At 40.6% G+C, this 26544-nt stretch overlaps 2 protein-coding genes across 4 annotated transcripts in view; both read right to left on the bottom strand.

Moving 5' to 3' along the window:
* Nucleotides 1–26544, bottom strand: part of LOC103044296 (P2Y purinoceptor 13) — a 353924-nt gene that overhangs the window by 64185 nt on the left and 263195 nt on the right. The window lies entirely within an intron of this gene.
* Nucleotides 1–26544, bottom strand: part of cux1b (cut-like homeobox 1b) — a 228767-nt gene that overhangs the window by 123664 nt on the left and 78559 nt on the right. For all 3 annotated transcript variants that reach the window (XM_049478659.1, XM_049478660.1, XM_022678800.2), the window contains exon 3: nt 17120–17167. In XM_049478659.1, coding sequence (XP_049334616.1) covers nt 17120–17167 — 48 coding nt within the window. The remainder of the gene's footprint in view (nt 1–17119; nt 17168–26544) is intronic.

The following is a 26544-nucleotide window of genomic DNA, read 5'->3' as shown; positions in this document are numbered from 1 at the left end:
AGGCGTCTGAGTTGTCCTCGTGCTCTCCGGCAGACATATGTGGGTCAGAGGCAGCAGGTAGAGTGGCAGGACGTGTGCACGTTTGGACCCTGTTTACACCTGGTCAAGTAATGCGTTTCGAAAATCAGAATTATTTCTGCATAAGGTCACGTAAAACAAAAACGCGAGTGTAAATGCACCCAGGACACATTTCAAACTAATACAGAACAAATAACACAAACTACTTCAGAAAGTGGTCTGAGACCCTGTTCACACCTGATCACTTGATGCGTTTTGAGAATCTGGTATTTATCTGAATAAGGCCAAGCGACATATGGTGAAAACACAAGTGTAAACAAACTCAAAGTACATTTAAAACTGATACAAATCCAAATAATTCAAACTACTTCAGAAAGTGGTCTGAGACACTGTTTACACCTGATCAATTAATGCGTTTTGAGAATCTAGTTTTTATCTGAATAAGGCCAAGCCACATACAGCAACAACGCAAGTATAAACAAACTCAAAGTGCATTTAAATCTGATACAAATCTGTTCACTCAAACTACTGAAAAAGTTGTTTTGAGACCCTGTTCACATCTGTTCATTGAGAATCAGGATTATATAGGCCACATATAGTACGAATGTAAGAGTAAACACACTCAATGTGTACAATATTTATAATAGACCCGGTTTACCTTAATAAGTAAGTGTAAACAATGTTTGAGACCCTGTTTACACTTGGTCACTTCATCCATCTTTAATATCAGGATTACTGTATTTTTCGCACTATAAGGCGCACTCAAAATCCGATAATTTTCCCAAAAAAAGACAGTGCACCTTATAGCTGGGTGCAGTAAAGCCACTCCGCTGAAGTACAGCATTATAAAGGAGTTTCAGTAAAGTTTCTCTAGCACCGCGGCTGGAGCAGCATTAGCATTAGCCGCTAACCACAGAGCTTGCTCTTTCGCCATTCAGAGGTGAATATATATCGGTCTGTAGTCTGTGTGTTTACTGTGTTAAAACAAGCTACGTGCGACAAACTACTAGCTGATAGCATCCTGGCTTACCGGAAAATTCAGGAGTCCTCAGTGTAGCTCTATCGAGCGACATTTTCTAGCGCTAAGCACTGCTAAACATGGCTAGCGCTGCTGCTAACCACAGCTAGCACTGCTGCTATAACTGCACTGTTAAAAATATTGGATTGAAAATCTAAGCTTACTGTAAATAAACGGAAGCACTTTACTCACCCAAATATACAATTTTCAGGAGATAATTCTTTGTAGATTACAGGGAGATACCCTTGTTCCTTATTATTGTCGCTTTATAATAAATGCACACTATAATAATAAAAATAGACCAGAAAATAGATGTTCCACACTGAAAAATTCACAAAATATCAGCAGATTTTAACGTTTAAAGTCTCTACAAGCTTTTGAAAGCATTATTTTTCGAGTTTCCTCAGATTTTCAGTGATCAAGTAAATCAAAACCTTTAACAATGACTTTTGTTGATGTTCTTTTTTAAACTTTGGTATGTTGTTGTGTTATTTAACTGTTTTAATGGTCAGAAATGGTAAGTAATGAAGATCTAGGTTTTTAGCAGCAGGACCTGCACTCAGATTGAATGCTCCAGCCAGTAACAAGTGAGGGAAAAAAGAAAAGAGCGGAAAAAAAAGGAAAAAGAAGAAGGGGAGCTACGGGGTCTATAAAAATTCATACATTAAGTCTTCGTATTACCAGCCAATTCTCAGCGAGACCTGATTCATGGTTTTGGGGCACTTGCCACCATCAATAGGCCAGGCGTAATACCGACTTTGGGCTCCGCTGGGACCGGAGTAAATCTCCTCAGATGTTCTTTATTTATTTGGCCGGAAAACATCTGGAGCACACCGGGCAGATGCCAAGTTCTTCCCACAGCAGCTGGAGCAGGAGGCTGCTCTGGGGTCCGGCTCACTCCGCTGCGAGCCGCTGAGAGCTTCTGGTCCGACGCGGGAGCAGAAGCCCGCCGCTGACTCGGGCTGTCAGAATGGATAAGCTCACAGACCTGGGCCTGGCTTTAATAAAGCTACTGCAGATTTTAAGCGGACTTAAGCGGAAACTGACGCCGGGTCCCGTGACTTTTGCCATGTCCCGCGAAAGCTACAAGAACTTTGCAGTGACTTGCACTGTGGAAAACTAAGTGTGTGTGGGGTCTCCTGCATTAAATGTGGATGTGATTTCTGCCATAGTCGCTTGTCTGCTCTTGTCTGTACATGCATGCGTGGAACATTCTAGCCAGAAGCCACCGGTCACGATCCTTTACTGCGCTGTCCACTGTGGATGGTAATAATGCCTTCTTTAAGATGTCGTTTCAACAGTACACATGGAACGTCTCATCCTTCTGGCACCCACCACCCTTGCTCCAACTCTGAACTGGTCATGTCAGTGTATGTCCAAACGTTTAAGGACGTCCCTTCTAATATGGACTCTTTAAGTACTAAGTTAAGTTGCACTAGTAGCCAATAGAATAGGACATGGCAAAAGTCATGGGACACAAATTTCACAATACATAAAGTTCCATGCCAGACCGGAACCTGACTGAATGTAAACGTAATGCATTATGTAACTATAACAATGCTCTATGCAATTGTTTGCTTATATAATTGCACTCAAATAATCATGCAATGCAAATTCCATACTTTTAAGCTTAACTAATCACATAGGTAAACTTTATAGTTCTATAATTACAGACTGTAGTCGTGTATCTGTTTCTCTGTATACTTTATAATCATCCTTTCACGCAGATCTTCAATGGTGTCAGGACCCCACAGGAAAGACCACCACAGAGCAGGTATGTATTATTAAGAAATCTGGTTCTTGAACCAGCTCCATTTGGGCTTATTAGAACCCTGGTGCTATTCAGCGAACCAATCCGTGTTCCCACTAGTTTAATGGAGCCGTAAAAAAAGTCACGTTATACGTCATCAACCGAGGGAGTTGCAGTGTTGAACAGAAGCAGTCATGGTTTGTGCTGAAGAACATAGTGTTCTTTGGTTTTCGCTGTGAATAAAAGTTTTTGGTTCGTGAACCTACTTTTGTTGTTCACAAACACAGCGAACCAGTTTAAAATTAGAATGATGCCGGTTCTACGTAGGTGGGAAAGCGCTTATGAGAGACATGGTGGTGGTATGTGTAGTGTATTTACATTATTATAGCAGTGTATTTTACGCTATGTGTGTACCAAAGGATCAGACACAGCGGTGCTGCTGGTGTTTTTAAACACTGTTTCCACTCACTGTCCATTCTGTATCAGACACTTCTACTTAGCTGACAAACCTTGTGTAGTATTTTTTTTAGATTATAAGACGCACTATGAATGAACATCTATTTTCTGGTCTATTTTCATACATAAGGTAGGCACATTAAGTGACACTAGTAAGGATGCCTACATCAAAGTGAGCGAGGCTGTCGCCATGTTTCCCTTCTAATAGGGGAAGCTGGGGAAAAAACACTTAAGTAAACAAAACTGTAATTAATTATTACAAAAAAATTATTTCAAGCGAGCGCTGAATGTTAATTTACACAGATTTCTATTCTGAAGACCTTTTATTTTGGGTGAGTAAATTCCTTCTGTTTATTCACATTAAGCTTAGATTTCCAATATTTTGTCTTTTTTGGACGTAAATGCCACCCGATGCTCACGCAGACTACAGTCCAAGATACTCTCCTCTGAACGGCAAAAGAGTTAGTGCTGCGGTTAGCGGCTAATGCTAATGATGCTGCACCCAGCCTTAGTGCTGGAGAAACTGTACTGAAAACTCACTCTTATAACACTGTAATATAGTTTTACTAGAGTGGCTTTACTTTATATGTTTTTTGGGAAAATTAAAGGATTTAAAATGTGACTAATAGTGCGAAAAAACAGGAGACGTAAGGCTAGAGACAGAAGCTCTGTTATTTGTTGCTGGTCATTCTGCTATTGATTGAGGCGAATGAGGTGTTTAAAAACTCCAGCAGCACTGCTGCGTCTGATCAGCTCACTCCAGCACAGCCCAAAAAAAACAAAAAAAAACACACTACAGTCTGTAACTATAAAACTACAAAGTGTTACTAGTGATGAACCGAACAGGTGGTCATAATGATCTGCTTAATCAGTGTATATAAACCCAACAGTAGTGAGTGTAGAGTCAGTGAGTTTCAGTGAGAGTTTTTGGCCGGTTCTGCAGGGGAACAGTGGCGTGTTTGTTCAGCAGAGATAAAGGACAGTTGATGATGTGCGAGTACTGGAAGCGCAGGGTGTGCGGGGGTCAGGGAGTTCGTGGCGGGGGCTCGAGCACGCTCCCGTACGACCGGGCCGTCCTGAACGAGCGCTCTCTCTCTCACCGGCCACGTCCGGTTTGCGTGGCAGTGCAGCTTCTGAGCTGAGGACATTTGATCCACCGGCGAGGGGATTAGAGGCTTTACTGACTTTCTTTAAAGCAGGGGGAGAAAAAATTACTGATAGAAACATCCGGCCCACCCGGCCCATCACACAACATACAGCCCTCAACACTGCACACTGCTCTGAGGTAACACAGGGACAGAGACCTACAGAGATCAGATTCATTTTACGTGATATGAGGGGTATCAAGATCCAGGGGCTATGATTCTATATATTGTAAGCATAAAAAAAAACACCTTTTTTATTAAATTTTAAGAAATGTGAAAAATTATAAAACCACACCATAATATACTTAACGTATTTTTCGCACATTAAAGGTGCACTTCCCAAAAATCGTCAGTGTGCCACTGAAGTACAACATTATACAGGAGTTTCAGTGAAGTTTCTCCAGCACCAAGGCTGGAGCAGCATTAGCCGTTAAATGTTATTTTTTTAGAATTACAGTTTTGTTTACTTAGGCGCTAAATAAGATCTGCTAAATTAATCTATTGATGCCTTATAGCTTGAAAAATACAAACCAAAAGAAATTATAAAAATTAATAAACAAAAACGTTGAAAACAGGTTGGAGTTCAGAGAAAACGAACTCTTAGTTTTGTAAATATTTAATTATTTTAAAAGAAAATGTTTATTCTAAAAATAAAAAAGTGCATAGAATTTAAAACGTTCTATTATTCTGAATGACAAAATTTAATTTGACTAGAATTTAAAACTTCAAAACATTTTGTATAAAAGTATCAGAAATAACTGAGATTCTATTATGATACAATATTATTGTCATTTTAAAACCTTTTAAACTTTTCACATAATAACATAATAGCATAATATTACAATTGCACAATCCTAAAGACAAATTAACTTTTGTTTAATTATTAAGAATATTCAGCCATTGTAACATTCTAAAAATAAATAAAAAATAAAACCATTGTTTTTAAATATACTACATATAGGCTATTTTATTTTAAAGTGCCCTCTTAGCCAAATAAACTGAATATCAAGGTCAATAAAAATACTCAGGTGTTTATTATAAGATATATATTGTACAATACAATTATAACATGCTATAATTATTGCGTCAGTCCTAGATAGATGGTTAAAACTCGGATACTGTTGGGTGTTCTGCTACAAAATTGTGACAACTGTACATCGAAAGTAGACTCAAGACTTCTCCTTTAAAAGATCTCCTTCAGGTCTCATGTTGCAAATGAAAAATGCAACAAAGATTGATTTGTTCGGCCACAACAACCAGAAGTATTGTTGGAGATGTAAAAGTGAAGCATTCAATGCCAAGAACATTGTTAAGCATGGGGGTGGGAGCATCATGCTCTGGGGCTGGAAATTTGGTTGCCAGTTTAAAGATAAAAAAGACAAAAAACAAACAAAACAATATAAAGGTACCACCTGAATTGACTGCTTTGTCGTTCAAATTGTAATTCTGCTACTTTTCAGTGAAAGTAGTGAGGCTTATACTGGAGCTGCAGCAGACTGTGTGTGTGTGTGTGTACGAGTGTGTGTGTGTGTGTATCTCTCTGGAGAGAAGCTGTGCTGGGGGATCTGAGCGCTAAGCTGTGCTGCCTATGATTGATCCCCAGAGGGATCTCTCTAATGGAGGATTAACAGCCTGCCTGCCCGCTTAATACCTCACTCATACCCACACACACTCTCGCGCAGCGGCACAACGGCCGCGTTAACCTGACCAGGAGAGGACGGGGGCACGGGGGCAGCGAGTGTGTCGGGACAGACACATCCAGAAGCCGCAGTGAGCAGATGGGGAGCTCTGAGGTTTGAGCAGTTGCTGTAAAATGTCTATAAAAAAAAAAGTTTTTTTTTTTTAGCATTCGTTAAAGTATCATAAATGTACGTTACTGTGCAAAAGCTACAGAACCCAATCTGTCACCTTTCATTGTGTCGACTCGTTTTTTTAAAGTCTCACTATTACCTATTTGAGTTCAGTCTTAGAACCTGGTGATCTCTCACTAGCTATTCCAAACTCTTTTAGATGACGTTACAGTCAGGACTCTAAGGTAGTTAAGTCTAAGACTGATTTCCCCTCCCCACACCCCCGCTGGCCTGCACTCATACTGGGTTTAAACAATCCGTGCCCGAGTACGCTTATGTCATTACCCACTGCTCAGTGGGCTTGCCAGTGTTGAGCCGAATTCAGCACCCCTGCCATGTAAAGCACCCTCTCTCGGTAAAGCGTATGCATCGTCTTCATGATTAAAGTGGAGATAATCCACTTTAACTTACTTAGAAACCCTTGCCAAATGTTGCAGTTATCTCAGTCACGGTTACATACATAGCTCCCAAGAGGAGGGGCGCTTTTCCTGACGCTGGTGCTGAATTTGGCACAACACCAACAAATATGTTTTGTTTACAGGAGCGTCGCATCACTGACATCACAGATCGCGCCAACACATACGTACCATACCCGAGTCCAGGTGGCTAAGGCATGGTATGGTATGGTATGGTGGTGGCTAAGCCATGGTTCACCAATGGTGTACCAATGCCCGGGCACGATTCAGACCAATAACACAAGCCAATCAAGCCGTGCTTTTGGAGACAACGGAACAGATTTTTGCAGTGTAGTGTAGTGTAGGTACATCCTTAGTCAGCTCTGTAGAGCTGAGTCATGCAATGCAGCAGCACTACTGGGCAGCACCATGGCTGACCTGAGCCAGCCTACAATAAGGACCAAACCTTGTTGGGAGTCCCTGACATTGTGCCATTAACACCATAATTGAGTTTAGAATTTACAGAGGACACCATGACGCATGCCATGGGTGCCAGAGAACAGCAACTTTGGTGATCTACAAGGTCTTGAACGGATGTTACAGTTTCGAAACTCTTGAAAATACCCTCAAAAAACTGATTTAAGCAATGGACATTATGACCACTCAACATTAATTATCTCCCACCATGGTACCGATGGTGCATAATGGTAAAAGAACTGAGACATAAGCTAGATGAAAACGGGGAAGTAGGTTCTCGTAGTTGGTGAGAACAAAATAAAAAACAGGATTCTAAAGACAAGACCACCTTTTTCCATTGTTTTAAGGTCCAGTTTCAAAATTTGTACATCTAGTTTCATGGTGGAGAGGGGTTACAGCTTCAGGTCTGCATCTTTAAAATACCCAACAACGTAGCCCTCAACTGTTGCTCTGAACCAATGACGAGAATCAGACACTCATTTACTTGTTGTTGGTAGATGGTTGTTTTTCCTCAGCCATTTCGACTGATGTGTTGGAAACAGGGGCAAAATGGTTACCAAACCAACCATCGCCAAAACATCAAGCAGGTCTTGTGGGGTGTTCCTGGTTCTATATGCAGTGAGTGCTCACTGTTTGAGTGCCTTCTTGGAGCATTTTGGAAGGAACTGACCACTCACTGCACACAGAACCAGGAACACCCCACAAGACCTGCTTGATGTTTTGGCGATGGTTGGTTTGCTTATGTTCAAGGAGTCTCAACTGTTGCTCTAAACCAATGATGAGAATCAGACAATCCTCTACTTGTTGTCGGTGGGTGGTTGTTTTTCCTCAGCCATTTCGGTTGATGTGTTGGAATCCGGTGGAAAAATGGTAAACGCAAGAATTTGAGGCTCTTTGAACATAAGCAAATCATCCATTGCCAAAACATCAAGCAGGTCTTTTGTGGTGTTCCTGGTTCTGTATGCAGTGAGGGGTCAGTTCCTTCCAAAAATGCTCTAAAAAGGCACTCAAACAGTGAGCTTCACACCACTGGATATCGTCAGAGCTCTTGTGAAATCCATGCTTCTCAAGTTCTCAGATGTGTTGTGTGGTGACGGGACACGTCTTTGTTCTGGGAACATCTCAGAAATGTAAAAACCCACCAAAATCCCGCTGAAAATAAGCCTCAACAGAGCGGCCGAATCTGAGAGCCAGAAGAGTGTGTGTTATTGTAGAGTTGGGCCGGGTTCAAACCCACGCAAGGGTGTGTGTTTTTAAAAAGTAGGGCGTTTATTTGAGCAGAAGGCCATTACCTCGGTCACTCACATCCCGAGAACACCAGGCCAGCTGAGTGGAAAACCACAAGTATGAAGTAAAAGTAATGCTACAGCTAAAGCTAAAGCTAAAGCTACAGTTAAAGCATATTAACTTTGGTTCCATCTCAGAATCACTGATGAAAACGTAACGTAAACAGATCTACTGTTCAATACTAACATCATAAGCCCCCCTGCACTCGTCACAGCCAGCGAGCAGCTGGATCTCCAGAGCACAGCCCAGCTGTAGCATTCTTGAGGGATAGTGTAGCATAGGCTTAGTTTGCCTCAATTTAGCCTTTATCTTAGGTGCCTTATTAGGGATTTCCTGGAATTGCTATAAATAGACTATGAAGATTCACAGCCAGAGCTTTTATGGAGTGGAGGTGCTACAGTTCATTCTCAAGACTTTGTGAAACTGTAAGTGGAGTGTAAGTGTAAGTGACGGAGTGGAGGACGATTAAATACACAATCAGCGTTTCAATCTCTGCACTTTACGAGCTTCCAATAAGCTTCTATTAACAGCCAATGCTAATTTTGGAGATTTGACTCATTCACAGGCTTTTAATAATAACCATCTTCACAGTTAGGAAGTCTATATTACACTTTCTGTCAAATGAAATACACTGTTTTCACCTGGATTTAAGTAAGCAAATGATGTGGGATTGATGCTGCAGTTGGTCTGCAGGTTTAGGTTCAGCAACAGTATGTGCTGAAAGAATGATGTCAGCTGACTACCTGAATATACTGAATATAGACCAGGTTATTCCATCAATGGATTTTTTCTTCCCTGATGACACGAGCATATTCCAAGATGACAGTGTCAGGATTCATGAGGCTGGAATTTTGGCTTTTCCTTTTCACACATGGATTGTTAACCACAGAGTCCAGACCTTAACCTCATTGAGAATCTTTGGGATGTGCTGGATGGAGAAGCTTTGTGCAGTGGTCAGACTCTACTGTCTGCTGCAAGATCTTGGTAAAAAATTAATGCAACACTGGATTGAAATAAATCTTGTGGCATTACAGAAGCTTATCAAAACAATGCCACAGTGAATGCGTGCTACAATCAAAGCTACGTTTTCTTGATTAAAAATGTAGTAGACCTTTTTTAGCATAACTTTAGCAAGAATGTATTACGATTTTATTTACTATTGCTATTTATTTTATTTAATGTGTTTTTTAGTAAATATATTTCTAGTTCTATTGATTTTATTTAATTTTTTTCCTTTTTCTTTAAATGTTTCTTATTGAAATGTTTTATTGCTTGTATGTTTTATAAATTGAAATAATTTATAGATTTCCATTGACAATTCTTTTTTATTATTATTTATTTATTTACCAATTATTAACTAAATCCTATTTTAATCCTTACATATTAGTTGTGCTCATAGCTTTTCTGATACATGCTTTCTTTCTAATTTGTCTCCAATTTGTGATTAAATAATACTGATCTTTTTCTCTTTCAATCCATTTATTGTAAATAAATCAAAGGAAAAATTTACGCTGTTTGCTTAACTGCTTGATTTATACGTAAATGCAAAATACAGCTCTGGAAAACATTAAGAGAGCACATCAGTTTCTGAATCAGTTTCTCTGATTTTGCTATTTATAGGTATATGTTTGAGTAAAATGAACATTGTTGTTTCATTCTATAAACTACAGACAACATTTCTCCCAAATAAAACATTCCATTTATTTAGAGCATTTATTTGCAGAAAATGAGAAATGGCTGAAATAACAAAAACAGAGATTTTAGACCTTAAATAAGGCAAAGAAAACAAGTTCATATTTATAAAGTTTCAGAAAGTTCAGAAATCAATATTTGGTGGAATAACCCTGGTTTTTAATCACAGTTTTCATGCATCTTGGCATGTTCTCCTCCACCAGTCTTACACACTGCTTTTGGATAACTTTATGCCACTCCTGGTGTAAAAATTAAAGCAGTTCAGCTTGGTTTGATGGCTTGTGATCATCCATCTTCCTCTTGATTATATTCCAGAGGTTTTCAATTTGGTAAAATCAAAGAAACTCAAAAATTAAAGAGCTGTCTAAGTGTAATATGAACTATATAAAAGGGCGTATGGGTCACTGTGTTTTTGTACACACATACAGTATAGCTGAGCTGCTGGTCAGAGTAAGAGTCTAAGCACACTGTATTTAGCCTCACGCTCTCCAGGGGCCCGAGCACAATCGAGCACATTAGCGTTTAACGAGACCACACCCGAACCGTCATGGCCGCGTTCCCACACGGAGCTCCGAGATGAGCCAGGGCTAAAATAGCAGTTTGAGAACGGCCGCAAACCATGCGAAATATTATTAACACTCGGCTGTAACTCCACAATGGGCTGGATTTACGTGCCAGTGTGGGTCAGACGACTATTGTGTGGACACGGCCGGGCCAGACTTGGCCTCGGTACCGGCGTAATGACGGCTCTGCCACGGAACCATAAAGGTTCCATCTGGTGTTCCCAGCTCATAACATGTTTTATGATGTTATTGTATTACTGCTTTTATGACTAAACAAAAAGTCTATTTCTAAAAAAAAAAAAAAAAAAAAAAAAAGTACACTGGCATCCCTTCAACCTTCTACCTTCTTCAGTTTTGGTGGAAAAACTGAGCGATAGTGTTCATAAGGCTACATAACACCTGCATAAGCTTTACATGAAAGTTTTAAGTCATGACAACTGACATAAACCTACTTTAACATTTATAAAAAAAAAAAAGGCTGATTCCAACAAGATCCAGCTTAGTCTGTATAAAACAATACTTTCATCAATTATGATTCACAAAAGATGATACACAAACAGATTTGGGACATAGGACTAGTATAACGTCCCATGACTTTTGCCATGTCCCGTGGTACCTAAAGAAAAATCTGCACGGACCTGTAAGATATGCTGTGTTTATGATGCTCTGACATCCACAAGCCACAATGCATTTTGAGACTAGTGTTCAACCCCACTGACACGATAGCACCTCACAACTTACAAAGTGAGTGATGTTTTCCAAGCTGCTCCCAAGCTGAAGTAACACTTTATGATTAACTTTCACATACTACTATTACGTGATATTCGGGTTGCCAACTTTATTATTTTATTTTATTATTATTTTTTTTTACAAAAGAATAAAACATTAACATTAAATGATTTGAAATAAGTTCAAATATCAGCTATAAAGACTACATTTTAATTAAAAAGCTAGAGAAAACCCACACAATTCAGACATTTCTGTAAGTTAAAGTTAAATAATACTTGATATATTTCTTAATTTGTAACGTCTTATTAGTACACAATCCTGAAATTGTTACTGACAGTTCTGTTTTAGCTTGCCCAGAAATGCACGTGAAAAGTAAGTCCTTTAGTGATGGCTTAAAGTGCGGCTTCCCTTTCCAAACATATCTGCTAACTGTTCTATGGACCTCCAATAAAGTGGTCAGGACAATGCCAGAGCACTTTAAAGTCAGACAGTTCTGTTACTCTCAGCTTGTCCAGAAATCCATGTGCAAACTGTGTTCATATATTACCGTATTTTACAGACTATAAGGTTCACCATCAACGAACCTCTTTTTTTGGGGTTTATTTTCATACATAAGGCACACTGTTTGGGGGACCTAAGTAAACAAAACTGTAATTCTGAAAAAAAAAAAAAAAAAAAAACATTTTCTTTCATAGTTAAACAAGCGTTGGAAGTTAATCTACACCGATTTCTCTCCTGAAAACTGCTTATTTGGGTGAGTAAAGCACTTCCGTTTATTTACAATAAGCTTAGCTTTCCAATATTGTAGCCCTAGTCGCGATTACCAGCAGCATTTGCTGTGATTATCAGCACTTAGTGCTAGTAAATGCTGCCTGATAGAGCTACACTGAGGAACCCTGAGTGTTCTGGTAAGCCAGGGTGCTATCAGCTAGCATTTCTTCACATGTAGCTTGTTTTAACATGGTAAAAACGCAGACTACACTCTGATATACTCACCTCTGAACGGTGAAAGAGCTAGAGCTGTGGTTATCAGTTACAGCTAATACTGCTCCAGCCTTGGTGCTGGAGAAACTTCACTGAAACTCCTATATAAATCTGTACTTCTGAGGAGAGTGGCTTTACTGCTTCTTACAACCTGACTGATAGAATCTATACATAAGGTGCACCGGATTATGAGGCACACTTACGATTTTTGGGAAATTAAAGAATTGGAAGTGTGGTAAATTAATATGGCAATAAATATAAAACAAACCCCTTCCCTCCTCTTCCTTTCCATATTATAAACTTAAAATCTCCTGAAGAGCTGTCCAGTAGCCTTAAGGCCTTGATCACAGGACAGATTTCCCTCTCTTTCTCTCTCTCGCTCTCTCTCTCTCTCAGTCACTCACAGCGCGAGAGCGTCTCCACTCCAGGCATGCTGGAGCGCTCACTCGAGTGTAGCGCGCACTGCTGGCTTTGTCGTTCCACAGCGTGGACCTGCTGAATCTCAATATGGGCCCCCATGAAAAATTCAACCCCTCATCCATCATTCAGCGGCTGTCGCTGGAGAAGAGGAAAAAAAAAAGAACCTCAGCGTACAAGCAAAAGGACAAATTTAAGTCCCCATTAACTCCTATTATTCATCCTCCATTGTCTTACCATTAACGGAATCAAAAGCGGGATAAGAGAGGAGTGCGAGAGGAGTGACACCGTCAGGGAGGCAGCTCCTTCTTTTATTCATAGGCGGAGCTGCAGGAGAGGAGGGATGGGGCGGCTGGCTTCAAGATCTGCTCGGATAAAAGGGTCAGGTGTGGCTGAAGTTCAGCCATAGACTGTGTATAGCTGGACAGAGCATCGTCTCTCAAAAGTAAAGCCACCAGAGGTCGGGCGCCCCCTGCTGTTCGGTTTCAGAAAGCTGTGTAACTCCACCCATCCCCATAGGTTTCAATGAAAAACAGACAACTTTCAATCACGTTTTTTTTTCTAATATACTGTAATTCTACCTCCATTATTTAAATGCAGCAGCTAGTGTAACCTCTGATTATATTGTTAAATTTTTATATCCCCACAGAATTCGTTTTTTAAAACTTTATTCGGCTCTATTCAAAAAAGGTGTGGTTATTGTAAAAGGGCTGCTTATGGGCGGGACCAATAACAGACCGTCAGCTCCGCTCCGCCCCGCTCTGCAGCCTGTGACCACGAGGCAGCCCTCAGGGGCGGGTTTATTTAAATGAGTGGGCTGTCTCTCCACAGCCTTTCTCCCTCCTCTGGTCTCTACTGCGCAGACTCGGGTTTCAGGATCGCCAACATGGCGGAAGATTTTGGCTTCATTTTCATTGAATGAATGCGAACGGCAACACGACGTCCATCTTTTTATACAGTCTCTGAGTTCAGCTAAGGGGTCGGAGAGATCGGATTGGTGGTTTGGTGGGGGCTGAAAGAAGCGCATCAAACACACTTCCCTGGTCTCCCATACAACGTTATGTAGCATTTTCACCTTAAAATAGCAGCTTTAGAATCAGGAATTAGGAAGTTTGTTTCCTCTACTGTTGCTACTTCACGCACAAAATGCTGTAAGCTGCTCTATGGAAGTCATATTTGTGTAAAATCCTGTAACTTTCACTGGTACTTCTGCATCTCTCAGCTTGTCCAGAAATGCATGTGCATAGTGTGCCCTGTAGTGCTGTCTCTACGTGTGAAATTCCACTTTCTGACTATAGGGGGAGCCTGTAGTACAATATATCAATTCTCAAAGCCCTCCAGCATGAGCTGTGTAGTAGAGGAACTGTGTTCTCTGGAATTATTGTGCCCCAGGCTCAGAACGCCGCCAACTGCTCTATGGAAGTCACATTAGTATAAAACCCTGTAACTCTCACTGACACTTCTGCATCTCACAGCTTGTCCACAAAAGTGTGTCCTTTAGAGCTAGCTCAAAGTGCAAATTCCACTTGTCAACTATAGAGGAAGCCCGCAGCAACATACAGCTCTGGAAAAAAAAACACTTTAAATTATGAGTTTCTTATATGATTTTACCAAATCTAAAAACCTCTGGAATATAATCAAGAGTAAGATGGATGATTACAAGGCATCAAACCAACCTGAACTCCTTGATTTTTTTTGCACCAAAAAAAGACTGGTGGAGGAGAACGTGCCAAGAACATACATTAAAACTGTAATTAAAAAAACAAATATTGATTTCTGAACTCTTAAAACTTTAACGCTCTAAATGACAATATTTGTATTTGAAATTTGGGAGAAATGTGGTCTGTAGTTTATAGAATAAAACAACAATGTTCATTTTACTCAAACATAAACCTATAAATAGCAAAATCAGAGAAACTTGTTCCAGAGCTGTATATCAATTCTGAACTGTGTTCTTTTGTGGATGGCGCTCCATTTAACACTTAGGGTGCGGTGATCAAAGCTCCAAAATGTAGTAGAAAGTCTTCTTTAGACAATAGAGACAGTTACTCCAACAAAAGCAGGATAAACTCTTTTTAAGAAGAAACATTATATTGTACATTCCTACAAAAACACAAACACACATATACACACAGATAAACACAGATAGTAGATAGTAAAGTTGGGCATCTAATGGCCTGGCCACGGGCAGGGCTGTCACACCGCATTGTTCGGGGTCAGTGGCGAGGCTCGGGGTGCGAGAGCAGAGGACGAGAGCCCTTTCCTCCCGCCGCAAAAATCACTCTCTCGCCTCCTGCCCGAAAGCGAGGGACGATAAAAAAGAATATTTATGCATAAATGAGCTCCACGAGCAGGGGAAAAACGGGAACATCTCCTTTTAGAAGGTCAGAGAATAGGAGCGCGACCGCGGTTATTTAAATAGACCCTGTGAAGAGCGAGACGTCTCTCGCGCTGGACGGCGAAAGGGCGAAAGGAGCGAGATGTGCTGCGATTAAAATAGAGGGAGTAGAGAAAGAGCTGGGCGAAAGAGAGGAACGGGGTAATGAAGGGTCTACGGGATATATTGCGTACTGCGTATCTGAGCAGGACATCAGACGTTGAGCTCTCGGCTGTCTCTCTCTCTCTCTCTCTCTCTTTCTTTTTGTCTCAGTGTCTCTTACTCGCGCTCTCTCTCTCTCTCTCTCTCTCTCTCTCTCTCTCTCTCTCTCTGAATGCTGGGAATGGAATGGAAGGGGTGATGTTTTGTCCTTTTTTTTTAATACAGGATGCAATTTAAACATGGCCTCAGGGTTCAGTGCACAACAGAGAGAGAGAGAGAGAGAGAGAGAGAGAGACAGAGAGTCCGCTCCACTTTTCTTTTATAGTCTATAGTCTCTCTCTCTCTTTCTCTCTCTCATCCCCTCGACCCGCCCGGTCCAGGTCACGGTGTACTTGCTGACGGAGAGGAGAGGAAGGAAAGAGGGGTAAGTGGAGGACGGAGGCTTAAGGAATTCTGGGACAGTGCATTATTTCTTCTTGAAGACAGGAAAGGTTTATTTATACCTGCTCAGCTGATGCAACGCAGCGCGAGACTGATTGCTCAGCAACTCTTACCAACACTGTTACTAACATCTGCTCTCGCTTTTCAGCAGAGGAGCAAAAACACACTTTTACAAGTTCACTGCTCCATTATGCGGCAAGAATTTTTTTTATATTTTAAAAATTGATTGATAAAAATTTGATTTTAGATCTGATGGCATGTACCTATAATAAACTAGAAATAAAAATAGAGACCACTTAAAAATTATGAGTTTCTTTCATTTGACCACATTGAAAGCCTCTGGAATATAATCAAGAGGAAGATAGATGATCACAAACCAAACTGCTTGAATTTTTGCACCAGAAGTGGCATAAAGTTATCCAAAAGCAGTGTGTAAGACTGGTGGAGGAGAACATGCCCCAAGATGCATGAAAACTGTGATTAAAAACCAGGGTTATTCCACCAAATATTGATTTCTGAACTCTTAAAACTTTATGAATATGAACTTGTTTTCTTTGCATTATTTGAGGTCTGAAAGCTCTCCATATTTTTGCTATTTCAGCCATTTCTAATTTTCTGTAAATAAATGCTCTAAATGACAATATTTTAATTTGGAATTCGGGAGAAATGTTGTCCGTAGTTTATAGAATAAAACAATGTTCATTTTACTCAAACTTATACCTATAAATAGCACAATCAGAGAAACTGATTTTTGCAGAAGAGTTCAGAAATCAATATTTGGTGGAATAACCCTGTTTTATATTAAAGTTTTTATGCATCTTGGCATGTTCTCCTCCACCAGTCTTACACACTGCTTTTGGATAACTTTATGCCACTCCTGGTGCAAAAACATTCAAGAAGTTCAGTTTGGTTTGATGGCTTGTGATCATTCATCTTCCTCTTGATTATATTCCAGAGGTTTTCAATTTGGTAAAATTTTAAGTGGTCCCTTTTTTCAGAGCCGTATATCATATAAACCATATATTTTCTGATTACTTAATATTGCAACCATGTGACACAGCAGAACCAAAACAGAACTGTAAAACTATCCTATTCCAAAACCCCAAAATTGTTACATCACAGTCTTGACTTATTATTACAGAGTTATTCTTACTCTATTAACATTTCCATAAAAGCCCTGATCAAAACTGGTAAGCTGGTGATCAAAACAGAAGGAATACAGACACCCCTCCTCCACTCACACACCTACACACACATACTTTACACACCACACACACACACAAAATCAAGAGGGTATGATGTATGCATCACACAATCGTGACACAACACTGATGAGGAGAAAGAAGAAGAGCACTCACCTCGGCCTGGAAACTCTTCAGTAGCGGAGCTACCTGCTTCCGAAGATCCTGGAACACAAACACATAGAAGGAACAGGTCAATCACGAGTCTGATTGTTGGAATTAATAATAAAAAAAAAATCATATTTGTTACACCTGGAATGTATTGCTCAATTTTAAAAACCAACTAAAACAAATGTAACGAGTTGTCTTTAAAAAAAAAGTTAGAAATCTGTGTGCAATACACAGATTATTCAATAGGGGGCATAATTCATTACTGGAACACTCAGGGTTTCTCAGTGTAGCGCTGTTGGGAAGCATCTTATAATCCAGAGCGTCTTATGTATATAAAAAAAAAAAAACAGACCAGAAAATAGACAATTATTAAAAGTGTTCACTATTGGGATGTGCTATATCATATCATATATACGCAATAATATCGCCAACATTTTTGAATATACAGAATATATTGAATATTAAACGCTGAAATATCGTGCCATATCACCCACCCCTAATTATCACATCAGGGTACTATTTTTTTGGGAAAAAATCCCACTGTTCTCATTTCCAATGATATATCTACTAGAAACAGATTATATCTGTCCAGTATAATTTATTTTACTTCAATCCTGGATACATGGAGATATTTGGAGTGCGTTCTGTTACAAATCTGATTAAATTCTTGTATTTTTTTTTATATCTCAGTTAGGAATGTGCCATATCGTATCATATTGTTTGCAAAAATACAATTTAATTCTCATTTTGTTGCAGTAGTGTATTCTTGAAATATTTTTTTTTAAATTTAGTGTTTTGTCATATTGCCAATAGTATCGTTATCGTAAAATACCATTAAATATCGTGATTTTTTTTTTCTTGGGACATATCGCCCATCCCTAGCGTCTTATAATCCAGTGCGCCTTATAGTACGAAAAATACACTTATAAAAAAATAAACATATAGACTAAATAGAACATGATAATATACACAAACTAAAGGAACCCTATATGGTCAACAGGTTTTTCACAACCCATAATGCTTATTTTCACATAATGCTGCAAGCAGACGTGTATAATGTCCTTTTACTCCACTTAACACACACACGAAAACACACACGCGAACACACACGCAGACACACACATCGCATGACTCGTGGATGAAACAGTTGTTTCCGTTGAAATAAGTGCTCATGCAGAAGGACATGAAAGCTCGGCATGCAAATATATACCCTGTCCATTAACCCTACTGCCCTGCAGCCACACGCTCGCACACACACACGCTCGTACACACACACACACACACGCACACGCACACACTTGTGTATCTCAGGATGGCGTAAACCTTCATCACATGCTGGGCGAGTGTGCGCATTGTGTTGATTAGGATATGCTGGGTGAGATAAGCCAGGACGCAGAAGGCGGTTGAATCTACAGCAGAACTTCTGGAGACGCTGAGATAACTTCCTGATACAAGCAACTTCTGTTTTCTCTGAAAGAAAAAAAAAAGTAAAGAAGAAGAAGAGGAGGATGAGGAGGAGGAGGAGATGAAAATAAGCTTTCTGCTCACAGACTTCCAGGAAAACGTTTGAGAGAGACTCCGTAGTAGTTGCGTAACTTCGTAGCGATAAAAAAACGAAATGATATCACAAAATCCTACAATGGAGGTGATTGAGGGCAAATAAAAGAAAAACAACAGCAAAAAAAAAATTAAGTGTTTGTCCTTCATAATCCCAAGACCTAAACTTGATCAACGGAAATTGGGGATTTGAGGTGATTTGGGGTGATTTAGGATGAGCTGGAGCTCCACAGCATGAAGGAAAAGCAGCAACTATAGTTCAGCACCTCCAGGAACTCCTTCACGACGCTGAGAAAACTATATTCCAGGTGACTCTCCCTCATGAAGACACTGAGATCTGTCTTCAAAGCATATCTGGCCTGTGAGGTTGTTTGAACTATAATGCACGATAATGAAAAGATAAAATGTTTCTCTGGCGAGCTTTTGTTTACACTCCTCCCCCGTCTCTCTGTCGCCGCTTTAGTTTCTGCCTGTTCTCGTTCTTCCGCCTGTTCTTGGGCTCCCAAACTCCTTATAAGGGCGTTTTTTAACGGTCATGTCCCAATTCACTAGCCGGGGCGGAGGTAGTGTATTGGACCGTGACCCAGAGGACACAGGTTCGATCCCGTATAAGGAGCGGTGTGTTTATTTATTTGTTTATTTCCTTTCTTTTTGGGTTTACCTGCTTTTAGATCAACTGTTCTGCATTTGGGTTCAACAACCCTCTGGGCTGGAGAGCTACTAGTCTGTTCAGCAAAAATCAAGACGTCATCAACATACGACGAAATACAAAAAGATTCACGGTTCAGATTCACGGAGTTTACTGTCACGTATGATCCTTTGGGATTCACCTGATGAAGATGAGCTTCAGTGATATAAAGTTTAAGTGGATCCAGAACTAAACTAACCTTTCATCACTTCTTATGTTCTTCCTAAAGATCCTCCCTGCAAACATCTGGCGTAAAATCCATCTCAGAAGAATTATATGAGAACTTAAACTAAATTCCCACCGTGAGGGAAAAGCCCATCTGACCCGTCTACTCATTTGCATAGCCGGCAGTTCTTGGTAGCCAACGAAGGTCAGACGAGGTCACCGAGGTCGCGGCGAGAAGGTCAGAGGCCACCGGGCCTAGCAGCTGGTCGTAGCTGTTGCGTAGTCACGTGAGCGCTTGTTGGCAATCTGAGTGGCTGAATAAGGAGCCAAGGACTTTTTTACCCAGCCTCCCCTGAGACTGAGAGTCTGAGCTGTGTGTGTGTGTGTGTGTGTGTGTGTGTGAGTGCGCGAGTGTATGTGAATGTGCGCGAGTGTGTGTGTGTGTGTTGGCTGCTATCCGGATACCGTTTATGTAAGCGCTGCTCAGAGGTCCTGGTGACCCACAGGAAACCTCTGTCAGCAGCTGGTTTACATATAACACCCCGATCCTTGCCAACACACACACTTCCACAGACTTCCACACACACACACACACTCACACACTCTTGCGCCGGGAAAGCCTCCGCTGTTACGACTGCACAAAGCGCACATGAAAGCCAGCGGCTGCCGTTCCTCCATCGTTCCAGATTGGGTGTGCGAACGCAGAGGGTGGCAAAAGCGCGAGAAAAGGGGGATGGAGAAAAAAAAAGGAAAATATATATATATTAAAAAAAAGGGTTGGAGTGTGTTATAGATGTTGTAGACTGAAACAGACACTTCACACACACACACACACACTTGCATTTGCACTTGGAGTAAGAGAAGAATAAAGAATGAAGAGCGGCGGATACGGATAGACGGGAGCGTCAGAGTGTGGAAGATCTATTCTTATAGATCCTAAAAGAGAAGATGCACCCAAAAAGAGATAAGACAAGATGTTGGAGAAGGAGAGAGATGCTAGCAGATCTTAGTCATATTAGCAAAGATTTACAACAGTAGGGAATGCACTAAAACATCCTACGAAGTTTTTTCTTTATTTTAATATTCCTACACTGTAAATTAATACATTAATCCTTTTCTAAACATGTCCCGGGTTTTTTGCTTTACACCCCTGAAACTATCTGATTCTTATCACTAGGCATCTCATGCTCATTTTAGTAGTCCTCTTCTTCATGGGCTGTGGTAAAGCTCTAGGTTATATTGGTCACAAGGTTGTGTGGGGGGGTTCAACACCCAAACATACTAAGCTACCACTGTTGGTAGCTTTTTAAAAGCCTTCTCTGCGTCAGGGATGCCTGATTATTGCGGATTCTGAACCAATCTGATCTTGGGTCAATTGGAAGGGGTGTTCAGGTTCAGATACTTCTGGAGGTAGACTGTAGATTGCCAAGGTCTACCAGCAGCTGTAAATTTAACATTTTTAACGGTTCGTAAGTAGAAAAATTGTAATGCTAAGAATGTGGTTGTTTATCATTAAGCGTCTCGTCTGGGCTGGCTTGTTTAGTACTTTTTCCTCCCACCCTGTTTTAGTCTGCTCAATTTTCTCTTTCTCTCTCTCTTAGACACACACACACACATTTATATCCACACCCTAAGGAACAATTTGTTCTAGCATTAGAAGGTCCTACTGTGAAAGTGTCTGCATCTCCTGTCTGGAAATAAATTTGGTACAAAATATTCACCTTGGGTTTCAGAACGATCTGACATCATTACCTTAATCAGGCACCCATCAGTACCTCCCCCGCACGCACGCACACACACACACACACACACACACACACACACACACACACACACACACACACACCAGTCTTCTTTCTCCCACTCGGTTCTGGTGTGTTTCACCTCACAAGGCACACACACAAAGACACAAACTACAGCATCTGTTTCAGTAAAGCGTGATGATGCATTCATTAAACATGCAAGTCGCTTGGAGCACAAAGCACACACACACACACATACACATGTTCACTCACACACAAGGGGGGGGGGGTGGTCAGGCGGAGGGATACACGCTACAAGCTCTGTGTTCTGAGGCTACTGAGGCTACGGCCACACGTCTATCTATAACCATAACATACATATATACATACTGCAGATGTGAAGAAATAGGACAATATAACAGTAATTTAACGAACAAATCCTGATGGTAATGCCAACAATCACTCTGGATGAAGCAAAGAGAATGGAACTACATCTGAAAGGTCAGGTATATAAGGAGGCATGATATCATCTCTGGGATCAACTATGTCAACATGAGCCTGTAAGTTTACGTTTGTCATGGGTGGGGCTCCCAAGTGGTACAACTGTCTAAGTGCTGTAGGTATTAAAATGAAGCCAAGAAAAAAAATGGAGAGAGACAGAGAGAAAGAAGTAAAGAGAACAATAAAGATAAAGGTACAGTGAAAGAGAAATTAAAGAAGAGACAGGGACAGCGAAAGAAAGACAGCAAGAGATAAAGAGAAGGAGGAATGGCGAGATAGATTTCAAGAAACTGAGATAGATACAGAAATACAGAGAGAGGTGAGAAATAGAGAGAGAGACAGAAAAAGAAAGAGTGAGAATACAGCAAGACAGAGAGAGAGAGAGAGAGAGAGAGAGAGAGAGAGACAGAGAGAGAATATACGGGGATAAAGAGTGTAAGGTAATAAAGACAGAGAGAAAGAGAGAGTGAGACATACAGAAAGACAAAGACAGAAAGAGAGAGAGACAGAGAAAGAGTGAGATTACAGTAAGACAGACAGAGAGAGAGAGAGAGAGAGAATATATAGGGATAAAGAGTTTAAGTTAATAGAGACAGAGAGAAAGAGAGAGTGAGAAATTCAGAAAAACAGACAGAAAGACAGACAGAGAGACAATATAGAGAGAAAAAGGGTGTGAGGTAAAAAAAAAAATACATTGAGACAAAGAAAAGAGAAAGAAAGAAAGAGACAAATACAGAGGAATTAAAATTGTGTCAAGTATGCAGAGAGAGCAAAAGAAAGATGTTAAAAGCGAGTGAGTCAAAGACAGTGAGAGAAATGAGAGGTAAACTGAGTGAGCAAGGAAAAGATGCAATGAGAAAGAGAGAAAGAAGTAGAGAAAGAGAGAAACGAGTGAAAGAGAGAGCAAGCAAGAAGGGTACAACGAAAGAGAGAGTATCCGAGAGATACAGTGTGAGAGAAAGCGAGAGAGAGAGGGAGAGAGAGAGAGAGAGATATAGAGTAAGAAAGAGAGGTACAGAGAGCAAGTGATGACAATAGACAGTGTGAGAGAGAGACAGAGAGAGAGAAACAAAGAAAGAGTGAGAGAGACAAGTGAAAGCAGAGAAAGCAAAGCCAGACAGGTAAAATAAGAGACAGAAAGTGAGAGACGGAAAGAGAGAAAGGAGAGACAGAGACAAGTGAAAGTAGAGAGAGCAAGTGAGACAGGTACAGCACGAGAGAGACAGAGAGAGAGAGAGAAAGAGAGAGAGAGAGAGAGAGAGAGAAAAAGAGAGATACAGTGAGAGAGAGCTCAGCTGTAATTAGGCCTGACGAGCAGGTCTGCCTGGCAGCCCACGACTCACCACCTATTTATAGAGACCTGCTTCTGGACAAAAACCTACACAACACATACACACACACACACACACACACACACAGAAAGGGGTGGGGGAGAGCTGAGGGGAATAAAAAAAACAAAAACAAAGCACAAGAAAAGCTTAGAAAACTGCTGGCAGGGCAATCTGGACAACACACACACACACACCCCTCACACACACACACACACACACACACACACACTCTTGGTCTGCATCCAGCTCCTCTGAGGACGCAAAGCAACTTAAGTGCCTTTAGTCTCCCGAACTCATTTAATCAGGCAGTTCGTAATTCCGCTACACGAGCGCCCTGCCTGTGATCACACACTCGCAGACACTGTGTGTGTGTGTGTGTGTGTGTGTGTGTGTGTGTTTGTGTGCGTGTGTGTGTGCGCATGTGTGTCTTCAAGCACAGAGTGCTGCCTAATGTTCACTCTCATTAAAATAGCTCCAGAGAAAAGGATCTCACACACATGCATGAACACACAGATCACATCAAGTCTCAGAGTATGAGCATAACATAAGCTCCTCCCACTCCCTGCTTGTACTACTCTGATTGGCTACACCCGGACGTCTTGCACATCACGGCCCGACCGATATATCTGGGTTGTTTTTGGATGCAGACGATCTAGAGTTTTAGCGGCATCAGCGGAAAAAGAACATCAGTGCTGATTGACTATTGACTACGTTTAGTCACAGTGTGGATGGGATTTGAACCCATACCCTACTGGTGACAAAGTAACATTTGAGTATTTGTAACACTGTACATCAGTACTTTAGCCATTATGATTTAATTTGATTAATTTTGCTAGTCTTTGCACTACTGCATGAGGTGCTCAGTAGTGGTTAGAGTGCAAGAGGGTTATCGCTCACAAGGTTGTGGGTTCAAATCCCAGTCTTTCTAAGCTGCTATTGAAGAATAGATGTGCGTCCCCCACTCGTATCTCAGTTTCCCGGTATATTACAGTATTTTTTACTATTATTATTTATTTATATATTTATTTTGGCATATATATTTGGCAATATAGTTTTTTTGACTTATCGTACTGTTAGGAGTACCTATAATATCAAACATTAAGGCTTTAAATTAAGGCTTTGATTACTTTTCCCCACAAAATTACACAATATATGAAGAAATTAGACTTTATTAGCAGAAAAAGAGATTTAAAAAAATTAACAATAGACCTTATATAGAGATACGCCAACAAATTTAACACGGGTTCCTTTTTAAATAGTAAAAATGGATCTAAAATCCTTAATGTTCAAGTACTCAAAAGAGACATTAGTCAAATGTTCTATTGCACAAGTTAAATATCAAATTACAATATGTTATTGCTGAAGCCATTCGAGGCATTGATGTACTTTTTTTAAGCAGCAATTTATCAGTTGATCACAATTTTCTTGATTCCCCACTTAACAAATACAATCAGTTGAGTGTGCATTAATATTATCCTTCAAGCTTCAGTATTAATATATTTAAACAGGGCTATAGTTACTTATATTGCAAGGAGCAGCAGCAGCAGCAGCAGATGCTCCAGGAGTTCTGTTCTCATGTTTCTCCAGGCAGGCCAGCGTTTGACTCCACCGAGCTGTGTTAGCTTGTTATGCTAACTAGCTAGCATTAGCTAGTGAGCCTTGACAGTGTGCTATCAAGCTACAGCGGTGCTGTTCTACACAGTGCTCCGCAGCGCCTCTAGTGGTATGGCGGTATGTGAAACATGCATACCGGTTCTAATCTCTAAACCGGTACACTGCCCGGCACTAACTAAAAGCAGATAAACTTTCAAGCACCACTGTTGCACCATTATTTTAGAATTCTAGAAAAAAAACAGTTCTTCAATTGCTCCACAGATAAAAACTGGAAGATGTATATCCCTATAGACCTGAATATGCCTGAATATGCATTCCTTAGAAGGAGTGTCCACAAACATTTGGACATAAATAATGAACATAATTGGAAATATTATCAGAATATTGTTGATATTGGCCTTTTTAGCGATAAGAATCGGTTGGGCCCTAATACACACACAGACACATGCACAGACACACATACACACTGCCATTACAGCTGCAGTGAATCTGGGACGAAGCCGGGTTTAATGACCGCGTGTGTGTGTGTGTGTGTATCTCTGTCCTTTAATGCCTGCACGTCTTCAAGTAGAGTGCTGCCTCTTGTTCACTCTCATTAAAATGGTTCAAAAGACAAGGATCTCTCTCTCTCTCTCTTACTTTATCTTTGTCTCTCTCTCTCTCTCTCTCTCTCTCTCTCTCTCACACACACACACACACACACACACACACACACACACACACACACACACACAGAAACACAAAACACACACACAGCTTTTAGGAGCTTTTTGTTTAAAACTAAAGCTTGATAGCTTGATTTAAGTTTGAGATCTTAGACTTTAGACGATGTGATAAAGAAGCGCAAAGATGGGCCGAGAAAAGCTACACACACACACACACACACACACACACACACACGGCCCTGGAGGACGGGAAAAGTCATTTCCTGAGAAAGTGCCAGAGAATGGCTTTGATGAGGCATCTGAGCGAGAGACATTTGAACAGACAGAGAAAGAGAGAGAGAGAGAGAGAGATGAAAAACATGTAACAGCAGCAGGGGGCACAGTTACAGTAGGCCGAAAGACACAGAAGACATAGAAGAGTGTGTGTGCGTGTGTGTGTAATTCACACACACCGATACGAGCGAGTGTGTATCTCATCAGGCCCTCGGGTGTCTGGCATGAAATACAGGAAGATGCTTAAGAGCCTTCTCTTTGTTTCATACCTCTGTAGACTGCTTTTAACATTCTGTTCTAACCATTCACACACACACACACACCTCTCTAACTAGCCCTGAGCAATATGATACCACACTGCTGCAGTGAGACCTGAGAAGAAACCTCCTTAATTTCAACACTATGTATCAGTTTAACCTTAAAATAGCACCATCCAAATCAGGCTGACATTCCACTGACTTTAACACGGAGAATGGCATCTCCATCATTCCCACTCTGAGACGGAACGGTGCCACTGTACCAAGGAACTTCGGTGTTCTTTAGTCTAGAAGCTTATTTCACTGCAGATGTTGCGTTTGTATCTCTCAGCTTGTCCAAAAATGCATGTACATACAGCTGTCTATGGGGAGGTATTTAAAGTGTGATTCGTATTACCAGCAGCGGTGTACAGTAAAAGTGAATTACACTGCCACACTGCAGAGTGAGCCCAAACAGATCTCGCATATAATAAACATAAATGGACACTTAAGATTTTTTGTAATTTATCATTTAAAGAAATAATACCATTATTAAATAAGCTATAAAACTTGTCAAAAACTTTGAAAACCCTCAAAATGAGCCACCAAAAGTTGGTAAAACAGTAAAATGTGCGAGTGACTTTGGAGGAACATGGTGT

This window comes from Astyanax mexicanus, chromosome 4 (assembly GCF_023375975.1).
Source record: "Astyanax mexicanus isolate ESR-SI-001 chromosome 4, AstMex3_surface, whole genome shotgun sequence".
Taxonomy (NCBI): domain Eukaryota; kingdom Metazoa; phylum Chordata; class Actinopteri; order Characiformes; family Acestrorhamphidae; genus Astyanax; species Astyanax mexicanus.
The sequence above is the reverse complement of the archived record's forward strand: the minus strand, read 5'-3'. Positions and strand labels throughout refer to the sequence as shown.